The sequence below is a fragment of the Condylura cristata genome, unplaced genomic scaffold (assembly GCF_000260355.1).
Source record: "Condylura cristata isolate star-nosed mole 26May11 unplaced genomic scaffold, ConCri1.0 scaffold00045, whole genome shotgun sequence".
Taxonomy (NCBI): domain Eukaryota; kingdom Metazoa; phylum Chordata; class Mammalia; order Eulipotyphla; family Talpidae; genus Condylura; species Condylura cristata.
Window position 1 is genome coordinate 2125927 of NW_004567146.1, and position 14939 is coordinate 2140865.

The following is a 14939-nucleotide window of genomic DNA, read 5'->3' on the forward strand; positions in this document are numbered from 1 at the left end:
TCTTCTCTGCTCATTCCTTCTCTTCTCTCCTTTTTCTCTGCTCAGCTCCACCCTCCTTCTGGGTGGGGCAGGGAACCTGGAACTTCCCCTTTTCCTAGGGATCACCCTGTTACACTATGACTGATTGACCAGTTTCTGAAGGGCATTTCTGACCTTGCACAGGAATGCAGAACTGCAGGTAGCAAGATGCTGGCCCAACAGGCCGCTTAGGATTAGCGGACCCACACCACCCAACACCCATTCTTTTAATTTTGGATTCTTCCATGAACTATTTATTGTAAAAACACAGTAAAAGAAGGTAGGAAATTCTCATCATCAAAAGTAAGCCTAAAATCTAGAAAGGAAGGATTTTTAAAAAACTAGAGCAGAAAATATTCAAACAATGGAAAAATCAATAATCTAAGAGTTGTTTTCTGAAAAGAAAATTTTTGTGCACATAGGAAACAGAAACAAATTAACATGATGGGGCAACATCAGTCTAAAAAACCTCTGCATAACTAAGGAAGCAATCAGCAAGTCAACCGATAGAACAAATTGCAAACACATATGGCAAAGGAGTAAATATTAAAAAAAAAAAAAAACTTGTAAGGTGTTGGGAGCCATTCTAATCACAGGTTGTTGGGGGGCAGAACAGCAGGGTCTTAAGGTGGGAGCAGCATCGGGCAAGTGGAGATTCCTAAAGCAGGGGAGAGGGGAGTGGCGTGAGGAAGACAGGGGAATCAGAGTTGGGTGCAAGTCTTCCTGTTCTGCTCTTAGAAGTTTATTTTATACATTAGTGTAACAGGGTGGTCCCTAGGAAAAGGGGAAGTTCCAGGTTCCCTGCCCCACCCAGAAGGAGGGTGGAGCTGAGCAGAGAAAAAGGAGAGAAGAGAAGGAATCAGCAGAGAAGAGAAGGAAGCCAGATGGAGAACAAGGAGACCTGAGGAAGCCACATGGAGCAGCAAGCATGTGATGAAGAAACTGTGCTTGTTTCGACCCTGGACTGGTTAAGGCAGATGTGGGTGAGAGACCTGTAGGGAGGTGACTATGGCAGTGTTTATACTGATTTTGATTTTGCTCTTTTCCTCCCAGATTTGTCTGGCCATTTCTGACCCTTTTCCATGGGTCCCGGCCAGTTTTGTCCCTCTCCCCCTGCCCTATAACAGATTTGCCGGCCTATAACATTAGGAGCAAGCAGTGGGATGACATTAGCAGATGGACTGGGCTGAGAGATTACAATCATCTTGTTTTCTAAGAACAGTTTAGAGTCATATTGACCTTTAGCTGAGATAGAACATTCATTATTCTTAAAATCAATCTATTAAAGATAGGTACATAAAATCATAAAATTTAAGGCTATCTTTGTTATATTTACCACAGTGATGATTGGCTAAAATAAAGTCCCTTTAAACCTTAAATGCTATTTATTGATCTTCATTCTCATTGAAACATCTTAGAGGGTAAAGTAAAGTGGAGGTCTAGGGTGGAGGCTGGGCGGGAGGCTGGGCTGGAGATGGGAAAGAGGATAAAGTAAGGTCTTCAGCCAAGTTGAGTTGTGAAAGAGGGTAAAGTCAAGTCACAGACTAGGGTGGGAGGAGTTTCCTGGTAGATAAATCACTAAGGGAGATAGTAAGATTCCTCATTTAAAGACTGAGCAATAAAAGCTTAAGTATGAGAGTAGAGTGATAAGATTTGGGTTTTCATCTGGGCAGTAAAAGAACTTTAATTGTTTTTTTAACATATTCTAGTACTGCCTTGTCTTACAATATTGATTTTGTTATAATTGCTTTTATTAACCAGCCAGTTATAATATTATTTTCCTTTCAAGAGGAATTTCCTGTCTTGGGCAGCACTTGCTCACCTGAGCCAGGCAGCACCTTATGAGGCTTAGGCAGTCCGGTTGCAAGCTGATGGTTGCTTAGAATATTTTGACATTACAAAAGAGGGAGGTCATAACATAAGTTAGCATGGAAATTCTGATTTTTCAGAGCATTTCCCCTCCATCTGGAATTTGTCTGTCGACAGAAGTTGATAGCTTATGTCAGTAAGGAATTACTACAATACAAACAAAGCAAAGAAAAGCTAATTTATCATTTACAAAAATAAAGTTGAAGGAGCTTAATAGACAATTATCCAAAAAGACACAAAAAAACTGAGTATGTGAATTAAGCTCAATAACATTTAACCAGGGAAATGTCACACCTGTCAAGATGGATAACCATTGCCAAAAACACAGAGGCAAAAAATACTGTCAGGTAACTGAAAACTCTCTCACTTGAGTGCTTGTTGTTAGAAAGCCATCTGATCTATGTATGTGGTAAAGAATAAGCAAAAACCATTGTTCATGATTTAGTGAAGAGTTCACTCCTCACTCATTTTTCTCGCTCCTCCCCTTCACCTTGTTTATCATCTCATTGACCAAAGAAAGAAGCATGGAAAAATGATACTTTTTCCAATGTTCAGCTTACATCCAAGATTCTGTTCTTTCTTAATTAAGAACCAAAACCTGGAGACTCACCCTGCCTAGCATCACTCCTACAATAGTCTTCCAGAAAGATACTAGGTTGATGCCACCTTGTCTGCTACATGTTAACTCTCTAAAAGTATGACAAGGCATATCAGTATGTGCCATATTGGCCTGAAGCAAGCTATGGGGGAAGAATTTGCAAGAATGAGCAAGAGACCACCTCATTGTCTGTGCAGTTATCTCTTCAAATTACTTTGACGATGAGTGAGGAACTCTGTTCTGGTTCTGGTGGCAATTTCATTAATGAAGAATTGGGTATGGGGAATGCTTCTTGTTCTTGTGCTCTGGACATTTGCATGATTTGTGAATTATCCATAGACTGGGAGACAAAAGATCAAAGACTGAGCTGGAACCACAGTGGAAGTCACAGAGAAATGATCAACCCAGGCCTGCATTTCACACAGGAAATGTGTGTGTTGGGAAGCTGCGCCCCCTGGTGAACAGAGTCTGAAACAGGCTGTATGTTTCCTGGACTCCTCCCAAGCCCTGACTTTATCAATCAGGCCCGTGTCATCCTCTGAAATCTGAATAACAGCTAAATGTCAGGGAAATGCAAATCAAACTCTGATGAGACACCACCTTCAAACCATTGGGATGCCTACTTCGCAAAAGAAAAATAAAAACCAAAAAAAAATTTTAAAAAGTGATGGTAAAGATAAGCAAAAATTGGACGCTTGTGCTCACTCATGAGAACTTAACATGGCAGCCACTATGTGAAAGGAGTCACTCTTTCACTAAAACTATGTCTGCCTATTCAATCTAATCAACTACCCTCATTTGTCTGCTATGGAGAAAAACTCTTTCAAAAAATACTTGTAAGCGAAGATCAGAGTGAGGAAAGAACACTCAATATTTCAAATGCCTGCTGGCTTTGGCTCTCTTCCTTTAAAGTGACTCTGCTCGTGGCCATTGGTATCCCCACACACCTACACTCTACTAGGTCTGATGGCCCCTAACCTCAGATACCATAATTTGCAAGGGTAAGTGCTAAACAAGAGCATCACTATAAGAATAGAAAAATTTGCCTAATGAAAGATTTGAGAATCTTATCCCATGGGAAAACAGGATGTTCCTTTCTGGAGATTTAGTTCTTATATCTATAACATGTATTTCTTATATAACATATGTATTTCTTCTAAGAAAAAAAATACAGCAACATGTAGCACCTGAAGGAGGTGGATGAACTTACTAATATGCAAAGCAAAAACTACCTTCTCAAACAATCTGATTGTGTTCTACTTTCTGCCTCTCTCCTTCCAACATTTTGGATGTTCAAAATTCCAAGCCAGGGCTGGTTAATAATTGATTTGTTAAAGTAGTTGAGGTTCACCTAAAGTGTTGTCTTATACTTAACCTATTATATATCTTTTTTATTTCGAAACCTACAGATATCTGCTTTCCAATATTGCAGCTATTCGTAAAAGTAGAGATTCTAAACTCTGGAGAACTATAATCTCTCCAAAAAGCTTACAGCAAAGTTCAAATAAACAGCTTTATTCTGTAATAATTTATCTATCAGCCTACAGAGACACAGGCATGCCCCCACCTCCAGGAAGCGGAGGGGCTGAGGCCCAGCTGCAGTTTGGGTACAGGCTGCAGCTCACCCTGGAGCACTGTGCCTGCATAGCACAAAAGTAGGTGCCTGAATCCTCCAGCTGGGAGTCCACGATGAGCAGGCTGCTGTTCTTATCATTAAAATGCAATATGGTGCTTCGCCTTCCCTTATGCTTCGGAGTCTCTGAAGCTGTGTAAAACAGGGTGACCAGGCTGCCCCCGGGCTTCTGTTGGAACCACTGCACACCTTGCACGCTCATAGAGGTGTTGCACTTCAGAGTGAAGTTTTTTCCCTCCTGGAGACTCAGCGATGGAGGACTCTGCTCCACCTGCGCACCTTTCAGGACAAAGAGAAAAACAGATACATATAATCCCAATGGGCCGTCACACTGAGTTTGTAAAAAAGCCGGAGAAACACCCATGAGTGTGGAGGACCGCTAGGAGCCCCGCGTCAGCGTCCCTCCCCTCCCCCACTGTCAGCTGTGGCTCTCTCCAGCCCCCATCTGGGACGGCCCCAACTCACAGACAGTGTGGACCCACAGAAGCCCCAGCAGAGCACCCCAGTGTCTCATGATCCTTGCCCTGTAGCTTGGGTGCCGTCACCCTTGCTCTGGATGGTGTCAATTTTGCCTGGGTGCAGTCAGCATGTTCTACCAGAATCATGAGGACCAATTCCATCTGAGCTCTGCCATCACCTGAACAGGAAACACCACCCACAGCGTCCCACTGAGACTGCAAGGTAATCTCAGCAAACTGTGGAAGCAAACAGTGCAGAGTGGGTGAGGGTTCTATAGACAGTATATGATGTTATAAGAACATATCTATTAAAACACTTTATGTAAGAAAAGTGTGAGGGTTAGTATGTGAGGAAGAGAGACTCATATTTCTGAAAACAATTCATTGTCTCAATTGGGTTAACATTTGCTTTGAAAAATAATCAAGCCTTAGAGCAGAGTCAGGAGAGTGACCCAATTTCCCAAGTTGCTATTTTGTCTTAGGTTTAAGGGTCCAGTTATAAGAAAATTCTAATGGAGATACTCTGATATGTTGCATTGTGTATTGAGGAAGAAAATATATTTTGTGAAATCAGGAGCATTCCAGAAATACAGGGCATGTAGGTGCTCACTGCATAGAAAATGATTCCAACAAGTATTGGTGAAAAGTAAGATATGTGTACCATGTCCACTCTCCTCTTCTCCTGTCCTGACCCGCACAGCTAATTCTGATCAGGAAACACATTGGTGGTCAAGCCAAGTATTATACTATCTCTCCGCTTCTTTTCTTTGTGTCTCTCTTTTTTGTTCATTCTTCTATTGTCCTCATTATTCTTACTAATTGATGCCTCAAGGGAGATAAATGAAGGGATATCTGGGATGTCAAAATAAATTCTAGGTCCATGAATTTCAAGAACTTTGGTCTTAAAAAATTAAAACAGTGAATAGAGTGGTGTCTTGTATTCTTCCATGCTCATGTGTCCAGTAATAGTCTTGTATCTCTGCTCAGGGGATCATCCTTACCATACATATAGAATATGTGCTCCAGTCTTTTCAAGTTTATATAAGCTGGCAAAACTGAATACCTGAGATGTATTGTTTACAGGCACCCTCCCCTCTTTTCTATATATATTTTTTAGGCTCACATGTTCTCTAATCTTCACTTAAAATTGTTCAACTATTTGATACCATCAGTCCTCAGATTCTTCTAACCTAAAGTCTTCCTTTTTAATAAAGCCTAGAGTGCCCCCTAGTGGACTAGAACTAACCATTTCAGATGAATTAGCTCAGCAGTCACACCACCTCATCCCCATGTGCCCTGATGAAGGAAATGCAGAGAGATGGTCAGAAAACAAAATAACTGCCTATAATGAATAGGGACTGAAGATGAACCAATTTCTACTTTCAAAGTAACATTTCATGGAAGTTAAAATCTTGAAATATTTTGACAATGCTCATCTTGTGCCACGTGAGTACTTTTTTAAAAATATTTTATTTATGCATACAGAAATGGGGTACAGGCCAGAGATGCAGGGGCAGTGAGAGGATTCACCAGAAACAGTGGGGAGCAGAGCAGGCAAATCGACAAAGTACACTTCTGAGGGGAGCAGCAGGCGAGACAGGTGAGGTCTGTTGTGCCATGTTGGTCAACTCCTGGGCGGGGATGGAACTCGCACTGAAGCGGCCACAGCTTGGCTTAGTTTCACAGTGCAGCGCTCCAACCCACAGCACCACCAGGAAGGTTACTTTTCTGATTGTTTTTATGAAACAAAATAAACCAGACAACATACTCCAGTACACATTGTAAGAAAACAACTGACAGCCAATGACAAGAAGAGAATATTAAAAGCACAAAGAGAAAGAAGAAAACCTTGTAAACAAACACCAATTAAAGGGTATAGAATGTTTGGTTTCAAAACCAAACATCAACCTTCTCTTGTTTACAGGAAACTCATGTTGCCAACAATAACATGCACAGATAATTGAAAGACAATCCTACCAGCCAAAGGCAATCAAAAGTATGAGGAACAGCTATACTTATATCAGATACAATTTTAAAAGGTGATAAGAGGTAGAGATGGACATTATATTCTGAATAAATTATATTCATGAATAAAAAGAATAAAAAGCCTAATAAAACAATATATATAGTTATAGTTATAATTATATATATGCACCAAATGATGGAGGAATAACACTAGCAAATAAAATTCAACAGTACAGTACAAAAATTACACACCACAATGAAATGGGACTTATTCCAAGAATACAAAGATGGCTTAATATATGTAAATCAATCAATGTTACACATTCTATCAACAAAAGCAAGATTAAAACCATATGAATATATCAATATATGAAAAGAAACATTTGATAAGATTCATCACCATATGATTAAAAACTCTAAGCAAGATGGAAATAGAAGGAACCTATCTTAACCTAATAGAGATCATATATCACAATCCCACAGCCAACATAATACTTAATGGTGAAAAGTATAAAGTTTTGGCTTTGAGATCAGAAACAATACAAGAATGTCCACTGTCACAACTTCTTTTTAATTTAGCATTAGACGTTTTAGCTAGATCAATCAGACAACAAGAAGAAATTTTTAAAATCCAGTTTGGAAAAAAAGTGAAACTACCATTATTTGCAAGCAATATAATATATTGCCTAAATGAAAAAAAAAAAAAAAAAAACCCACCATCAAAAAGCTATTGGGGCGCTCCCTGGTGGCGCAGCGGGTTAAAGCACAGCACTGAGAAGCTAAAGCCACTTCCCCATGAGTTCGATTCCCGCGTGCCCCGGAGGTGACCACATGGCGCGGCAGACCTCTCCTGACCCGCCCGCTGCCCCCCTCAGCAGTGTACTTCATCGATCACACTGCTCTGCTTCCCATTCTGTCTCTGGTGAAGCCTCTCACCACCCCTGAGCCTCTGGTCCCCCAGTTCTGTATGCACAAATAAATAAATCTTAAAAAAAAAAAAAGCCATTAGAAAATATAAATATGGCAAAGTGCCAGTTTACAAATCAACATACAAAAATCAATAACATGAAATACCAAGTATACCAAGTGGTCATGACACCAAGTAGTGTCACTCATATATACTATATCAATAAACAAACAAAATGTCAGATAAAACCAAAACAATAACAATTTGACTGCAGAATTGAGTCTTCCAGAGGGGAAGATATAAATAACACCAAAATAAACAGAAAGCATAATGGACCTCAAATAGCAATCTTGCAAAAAAGGGAGAGAAACAGAGGCATCACATTACCTGGTTTTAAGCTACACTATAAAGCAAAAGTAGTAAAAACAATGTGGTATTAGAGTAAAAGTAGATACATGAATCAATGGAACAGAATTAAAAAGGCTGGAAATAAATCCAAGTGTGTATTAGTATTTAATTTATGACAAAGAACATACAGTTGGGAAAGGTATTTCTTTAACAAATGGTGATGAAAAAAACTATAGAGCTACATGTGAAAAAATGAAGTTGAGTCCATGTATAACAATAAATTCTAAGTGAATTAAAGACTTAATTATAAGACCAGGAACAAGGAAATATATAGAAGAAAACACTGGTAATATGTTTCATAACATCATTGATAAAGATGTTTTTGGAAACTTGACTCATACAGCAAGAGAAATAAAATTTAAGAAGAATAATTGCTATTCTTTCAAATTAAAAAGTTTACACAGTGAGAGAAAATATAAATAGAAAAAAAGACATCCTACTGAATGAGAGAAAATATTTACCCAATAGTATATATTTAATTATTAGATTTAATATTAAAAACCAAACAAGTCAGGTGGAGCAACTGGCTAAAGCACCGCATTAGGAAGCTCTCCAAAGCCACTACAGCATGAGTTCAATTCCCATCCAGGGTGATGACCCACACGGCAGAGCAGACCTCTCCTGACCTGCCTGCTGCTCCCCTCCGCAGTGTATTTCAGTAGATCTGCCTGTTCTGCTCCCCACTCTGTCTCTGGTGAATCCTCTCACCCACCACACCTCTGGCCTGTACCCCAGTTCTGTAAGTATAAATAAATAAATCTTTAAAAAAAAAAAAAAAAGTCAGTTAGTAAATGGGTAGCAGATCTGAACAGACATTCAAAAAGAGACTATTCAAATTGCTAATAGTTGCTTGGACAGATGTTCATCTTTGTTTGTTTGTTTGTTTAAAAATTTATTTATTTATGCATACAGAACGGAGGTACAGAGGTGCAGGGGCAGTGAGAGGATTCACCAGAGACAGAGTGGGGAGCAGAACAGGCAGACATACTGAAATACACTGCTGAGGGGATCAGTGGTCAGGTCAGGAGAGGTCTTCTGTGCCATGTGGGTCACCACCCTGGCTGGGAATCAAACTCGTGTAAAGTGGCTTTAGCATCATAGTGCTGTGCTTTAACCCGCTGCACCACCAGAGAGGACTCATCATTGTTTTTAATAAGGAAAATATATGTCAAAACCAAATGAGACATCATTTCACATGTGTGAGATAGCACATATTAGAAAATGTTGCCATTTCCAACAAAATGGAAGCAAGTCAGAATCACAAAGGCAAATGTCGGACACTCACATGCAGATGACTGGACAAAGTGAAATGCAAAAGCTGACAGACACTAGTAAACAAAGTGAGGTTTCTGAAGTGAAGGTAAAAGGTGGAAGAAAGAGTCAAAGGACTTAAGGGATGGGGCAGGGGAGAATGGTAAAAACCCAAACAATCCAACTAGAAAATAGGAAACAAAAAAAAGAAGAAGAAGAAGAAGAAGAAGATTCTTTGCCATATTTTTGCCATATTTTCTCAGAATAAAATAACATTTTTTAAAAAAAAAAAAAAGCCCACTTATTTATTAGTTCTCAGTCCCATACACCTAAAGCAAGGCATTTATGACTGGGTTCTCTGCTCAGAGGATTACGAAACTGAAATCAAAGTGGGTCAGACACTGGGGGAGACTCTACTTCTATTTATTATTCTTGCTATTGACAGAATTCAGTTCATTACAGTCATAGAACTGAGCTACCCATTCCCTGGCTAGGTGCTAGCTAATGTTTGCTCTCAATTATACCGTTTCTACAATGAAGGAAATGTTTCAGAAGTAGTTTGTCAGACCTGGAATTCTAAGGGTCTGCTCAGTTCTTGCTTTGTTAGCAATCAAAAAGCAAGAGACTTTAAAGTACCAGCTGAAGAGATTGCGACTCAAAAAAACCACAAAGTGTGGTTTGTGCTCTGCTCCTCCCACAGCCTCAGTCACTGTGTCACAGCACAGAAGTACTGGGCTGAGTCTCCCCAGTGGGCTGAGGACTTTTTCAGGTTGAAGGAAGAGTTGGTCTTATTAAATTCAGCTTCAAAATCTTTACTGCCTTGAACCAGGGGATCAGGTGAAAAGGACTGGAGGAGAAGCTGGAGGCCTTGGTTGGGGTACTGGACGTACCAGAAGCGAGTAGGAATTCCACTATACGAATAGTTGCACCTCAGCTCCAGTGATTTTCCTTCAGAGACCAAAACATGGGGGTCCAGCTGGGTCACTGTCTGGGCCCTGGCATCTCCTACAAAATCAATGTTTCATCAGTGAAAGCAGCACATATTTTGCTATAAGAAATAGTTCCAACCAAAACCTACAGTTTTACTCACTCAGGGTAAATATCTCCAGTACTGAGATGAGGAACAGGAACATGGCTGAGCAGTGGAAAGCTGTGGATTCTTCTGGAAGTCCTCCCCTGAGTCGCCAGGAAAATGGTTGCACTCCCTTGGCAATTGGGAATGTGGGAAAAGTTAGGCTTAACAAGTGCCTAGCTTGGATAATAATACAGAGGCTGCTGAGATGCTGAGATGAGGGTGGAGATTTCAGATGTCTGATTCTCATCACCTGTCTCTGTCTGCAAAGAACTCGACCTGCTGCCAGAGGAGGAGCTGAGAAGATGGCCATCCACAGAACCTCCTGGTGCAACATCGCCCTCCAGAGGCCAGATGGGGACCTGTACACCCCCAGGCCCCATGAAGACGTAGTGAACACATCACTGACATTTTCTGAGATACATCAAAATTTCCACACAGTGTGTTTCTTTCTTCCCAAAGCTATGACGGTTTATTAACTCAAGCGTCCTTTAGAAGTGGCATGTGACAAACCTACAGTACAAGTTTGATGGAACAGAATGAAGTGATAGCTCTCTGCAGACGCCCCGCTCAAGATGCAGAGGAGCCAGCTTGGGTACAACAGCCAAGGGCACGTGTCCACATTCCTGTACCTTCTCCAAAGGTTTTGCCTTCTTGTCCTCCTCCCCTCCCCACCATGACTTCTCAGCCTTGGAAACCTTCCCCTGAGCCAGTTGCCACACAGAAGCCACCTATGTAGAAATGGGGATTTCCTAGAATGAAAGTGGATTTATTGGAGACTTGGGAATGAGTTGACAGTGAAATATTTTCTGCCTGGATTTTTACTGATCTCCCATGATCCCAATGATGACCTTGTATCACTAAGCCTTGACCGGAGTTACCTATTGTTCTCCTTCCACAGAGGGATTTTGAAGCTCTTTGGCTGAAAAGATGCTGTGTGTGTGTGTGTGTGTGTGTGTGTGTGAGGTGCACGCACACATTCGACACTCATGCATTGTCCTCTACCATATTTTTATTCAAAGATGATTTCCACAACAAATATGAGGCCAGAAACACCTAGAAGACTCTTAGCTCCTTTCTGCACTTTCTTTACCCAGTGTACCACCTAGCACTGCTTCTAGATTCTCTATCCTGTATCTTTTTCTGCAACAAGAAAGGGACTAATGTTCTCCAACCTGCTCATCAGAGAACAGGCCAGAATCTACCACACACATTTATAGTTACTCTAAGAGTTATGCTATGAAAATAAGGAGAAAAGCCAACAAGACCATCTGAGAGTCAGTTCTACAAATGTTCTTTAATTTCTGTCCAGCCTGTGCCTTACTACTAGTGGTGATAAACACCCTTATACACACTCTAGGTCAACACTGAAGACATGAAAACGTGTACTTGAGCTTTGGCTCTGCTAACTATGTAGGTGGCCATGAGGAAGTGACTTAAACACTTTGTGCTCGGCATCCGTTTATGCACAATGGGAGTGTGCGTATACAACAATTTTGAGAGAATTAAATGTTATGCATGTGATGGTAACATGAAGCCGTCTATGAACTACAAGCTCTAAGAGGACAACTTCTATCTGATCTTTGTACTGTGGCTTACATTATGATGTGGCATAAGATTATGATCTTGACATAAATAATTCTTTGTTGAAAATATTTTTTCAGCAGGAAAAAAATGATCTTTTTACATAGCAGTAATGGATTTCCTACTCATTTATTAACAAAAATTCAAAGAGATTGTACAATGATGAGCACTATTCTCATTGCAGAGGATATAGGAATTTTGTATACTGTGCATAAAGAACACCAAGCTATGCCCAACATGTAACTTCCTCACATACACACCCCAAAACACTCTAAGAAATATTCTGTCTTCTCCCTATGAGTGGTCAATGTCAGCCTTTCTCCTCCCTCCTATCTTATATTTCTTCCTTTAAGAATCAACTGTTCTCGGCCCTCGGTGGTGGCACAATGGGTTAAGGTTCAGGATTGCAAATCTGGCCGCAGCCACTTCAGCACCAGTTCGATCCCCAGCCAGGGAGGTGACCCACATGGCACGGCAGACCTCTCTGACCCGCCTACTGCTCCCCTCAGCAGTGTACTTAATCAATCTACCTGTTCTGCTCCCCACTCTGTCTCTGGTGAATCCTCTCACCACCCCTGCACCTCTGGCCTGTTCTCCAATTCTGTATGCATAAATAAATAAATCTTCTAAAAAAAAGAATAAAAGTTTCCAAAAAAAAAAAAATAACCTTAGACTCTTGAAAAAAGACAGCGGTTACTAAAGGGAAAGGAAATGGGAGAGGAGGAGGATGGTGGTCAGTCTGGCAGTGGGAGTGGCACTGAGATTCTAGTGGTAGAGACTGTAACCTAAAAACAGGACCACCAAATGCCAGATGCCCATACCAAATGCCAATAAAGTCCTTAAGGTGCTATTTAATCAGACAGCCAGCAATCTGGACGATGGGGTTGGTGGGGGGAATGTTAACACCCTGAAGAAACCATCCTAACATTTCATTTTCAGCTGGACTGTTATAGTGAGTTGAACAAAGAGAGTTCAGCAGTAGTGGGCCTTCACCGCTGCCAGGTGCTGGTGACTCCAGCACCCAGAGCTCCTAATCGCCCTCCTGGCCACTGGGCCTAAGCACACCCCGGCATGCTGAGTCTGGGCTTCCAAGGTCATGGGCTCCCTGCACTCCTCCAGGTGTGTCCTTGGACTAGAGATGAGCTCAGAACAGACAGGCAGGTTTCTACTATACCTTGCATAGTGTCTTACCCAATCTCCGCCTTCCTAGCCCCTATCAGTATGGTAAGACATAGACACACATCAGGGTGTGAAGTCATAATCGCAAAGTCTAAGTAGTTTTGTAAATCAATGACAAATAATTTTTATTTAAGAAAAGATTACATTGTTTGGGGGCTGAAGCTAGGAATCACCCCTGCTTGCCTCAGTTCATCAGGTAGATGTGAAACACCTGTAAAGTCATCTGTTACAGGTGTGCCAATGGGACACGGTCAGGGAGTTAGAATTTTATATTAAGATGAGCACAAAGACCATTTCATTCATCTTGAGGTTTTACATTTTCAAAAATCACAAATTTCAGCTGTGATTCAGAAACAATGGTGACATGCCACTTTCACTCACACCATTCAAACATCTCCTAGAGGCACTTTTACTTCCTGTTCTCCTATTATGCTTCCAGGGTTGGTCTGGATGCTCTTCCCACCAATGGGCGTGCTGGACAGAGCCCTGAGTGACCACAGTAGTGGGCCAACTCCTGGTCCTGAACAGAGTAGAAACAAAAACACTCGGCAGCCAGGCCCCTTCTGCTGCTCAGTTTGCACTCAGCTCCCCCTGCAGTTTCTGTCACTGTGTCACTCAGGGCACAGTAGTACACAGCTGAGTCTGACTCTTGCGCTGAGGCTTTCTTCAAGTGGAAGGAATTAGAGTCTTTCTGGTAGGTGGCTTCAAAACCTTTGCTTCTTGCCTTGTCCTTGTCCGCTACAGCTTTCAGAAGGATTTGCAGACTCTGTCCGGGATACTGGACATACCAGACAGAACATAGCTGGGTACCCTGAGGCTGAGTAAAGGCACTTCACAGTCAGAGTTCCCTTCAGAGCAGGTCATTTGGCCTTCAGTCTGGTTCACTGAGTCTCCGTTGCTTCCTCCTGAAAGAGAAAAACAACAGTTTTGGTTATTCAGGATATGATTTGGGTTCCATCTCTTAGCAGAATTTGTTGTTAAAAATTAGAGCAACTGGGCCCTCTCTGGTTAGGACTCAGGTTAGGACTCAGCACTGCAAGCTAGCGACAGCCACTTCAGTGTGAGTTCGATCCCTGGCCTCAGAAGTTACCTACATGCATGGCATGTAGGTAACTTCTTCTGACCCACCCACTGCTCCCCTCAGCAGTGTACTTTGTCAGTCTGCATGTTCTGCTCCCCACTCTTTCTCTGGGGAAGCCTTTCACAGCTCCTGCTCCTCTGGTCTGTACCCCAGTTCTGTATGAAAAAATAAATAAGTCTCTGAAAAAATTAGAGCAACATAATGGAAGAAAAGACTAAAAATTTTATGTGCCCCTTTACTCACCAAACATGAAGAATAACACAATCACTAGTGCTGGAGGGGAGTGCATTCCCAGAGTCTCTGGTGTCCTTGGGTCTTGACTGCTTAGCATAAGAAAAATTTAAGGTCAGAGTGAAAAGATGAATGTGAGCTCAGAATGTGTATGTGTTAAAAACATCCGCCCCCTTTTGGGCAAGATGGTAACTCAGAGGAAAGTTAACCTGCTCTCTCCAGAGTCTGTTCTATTGACATATCTTCACTTCTGGTTTTTGTGTTTTTTTTTTTCCTCAAGCGCTTAAAATGAAAGTTTATTTCATTGGACGCCAATGATCTCAGCCTTGAACAGAGTCAGTCTCCCGAGGAGGAAGGAAGCAGTGAAGTCGTGGTGTGAGGAGCTAGCTTTATTACAACAATTAGCTGTCAGGATGGGTCTTTGGAAACCTAAATCATGGGTGGTATTTCCCCTCAGCTTCTCTCTTCCTAGCACATGGTGGATACTTATACCATGACATTTCTGAGCAGAATTCAGCTTTGTTTCCTTAGTTAGCATTTTTTTTTTTTTTGCCTTCTTGTGATCCACTGAAATATAAACAAGTTTTAGAATAAATTCAGAGGAATGTCATTATGATTTGGAATGATTGTGCACTTCAGAGGTTTTTGGGTTTTGTTATCATTTTATTGCCACGTCTAGGTTCTT

The 14939-nt window shown here is 41.3% G+C and overlaps 1 protein-coding gene and 2 gene segments (V, D, J or C); all 3 read right to left on the reverse strand.

The window, feature by feature from the left end:
- The window catches only part of LOC101633225, a 25063-nt gene extending 20581 nt beyond the window's left edge, over nucleotides 1-4482 (reverse strand). The window contains exons 1-2 of the mRNA XM_012733999.1: nucleotides 4111-4482; nucleotides 154-268 (exon numbers count right to left, since the gene is read on the reverse strand). Of these exons, the coding sequence (XP_012589453.1) occupies nucleotides 154-268; nucleotides 4111-4482 (487 nt within the window). The remainder of the gene's footprint in view (nucleotides 1-153; nucleotides 269-4110) is intronic.
- Nucleotides 4483-9813: 5331 nt separating this feature from the next.
- LOC105854508 lies at nucleotides 9814-10562 on the reverse strand. The segment is given in 2 exon segments: nucleotides 9814-10112; nucleotides 10433-10562. Coding segments are annotated over 2 exon segments (429 nt in total).
- A 2807-nt stretch (nucleotides 10563-13369) lies between these two features.
- LOC105854509 overlaps nucleotides 13370-14939 on the reverse strand; it is a 3525-nt gene continuing 1955 nt past the window's right edge. The window contains 1 exon segment of the V gene segment in view: nucleotides 13370-13790. Within this exon segment, the coding sequence occupies nucleotides 13370-13790 (421 nt within the window).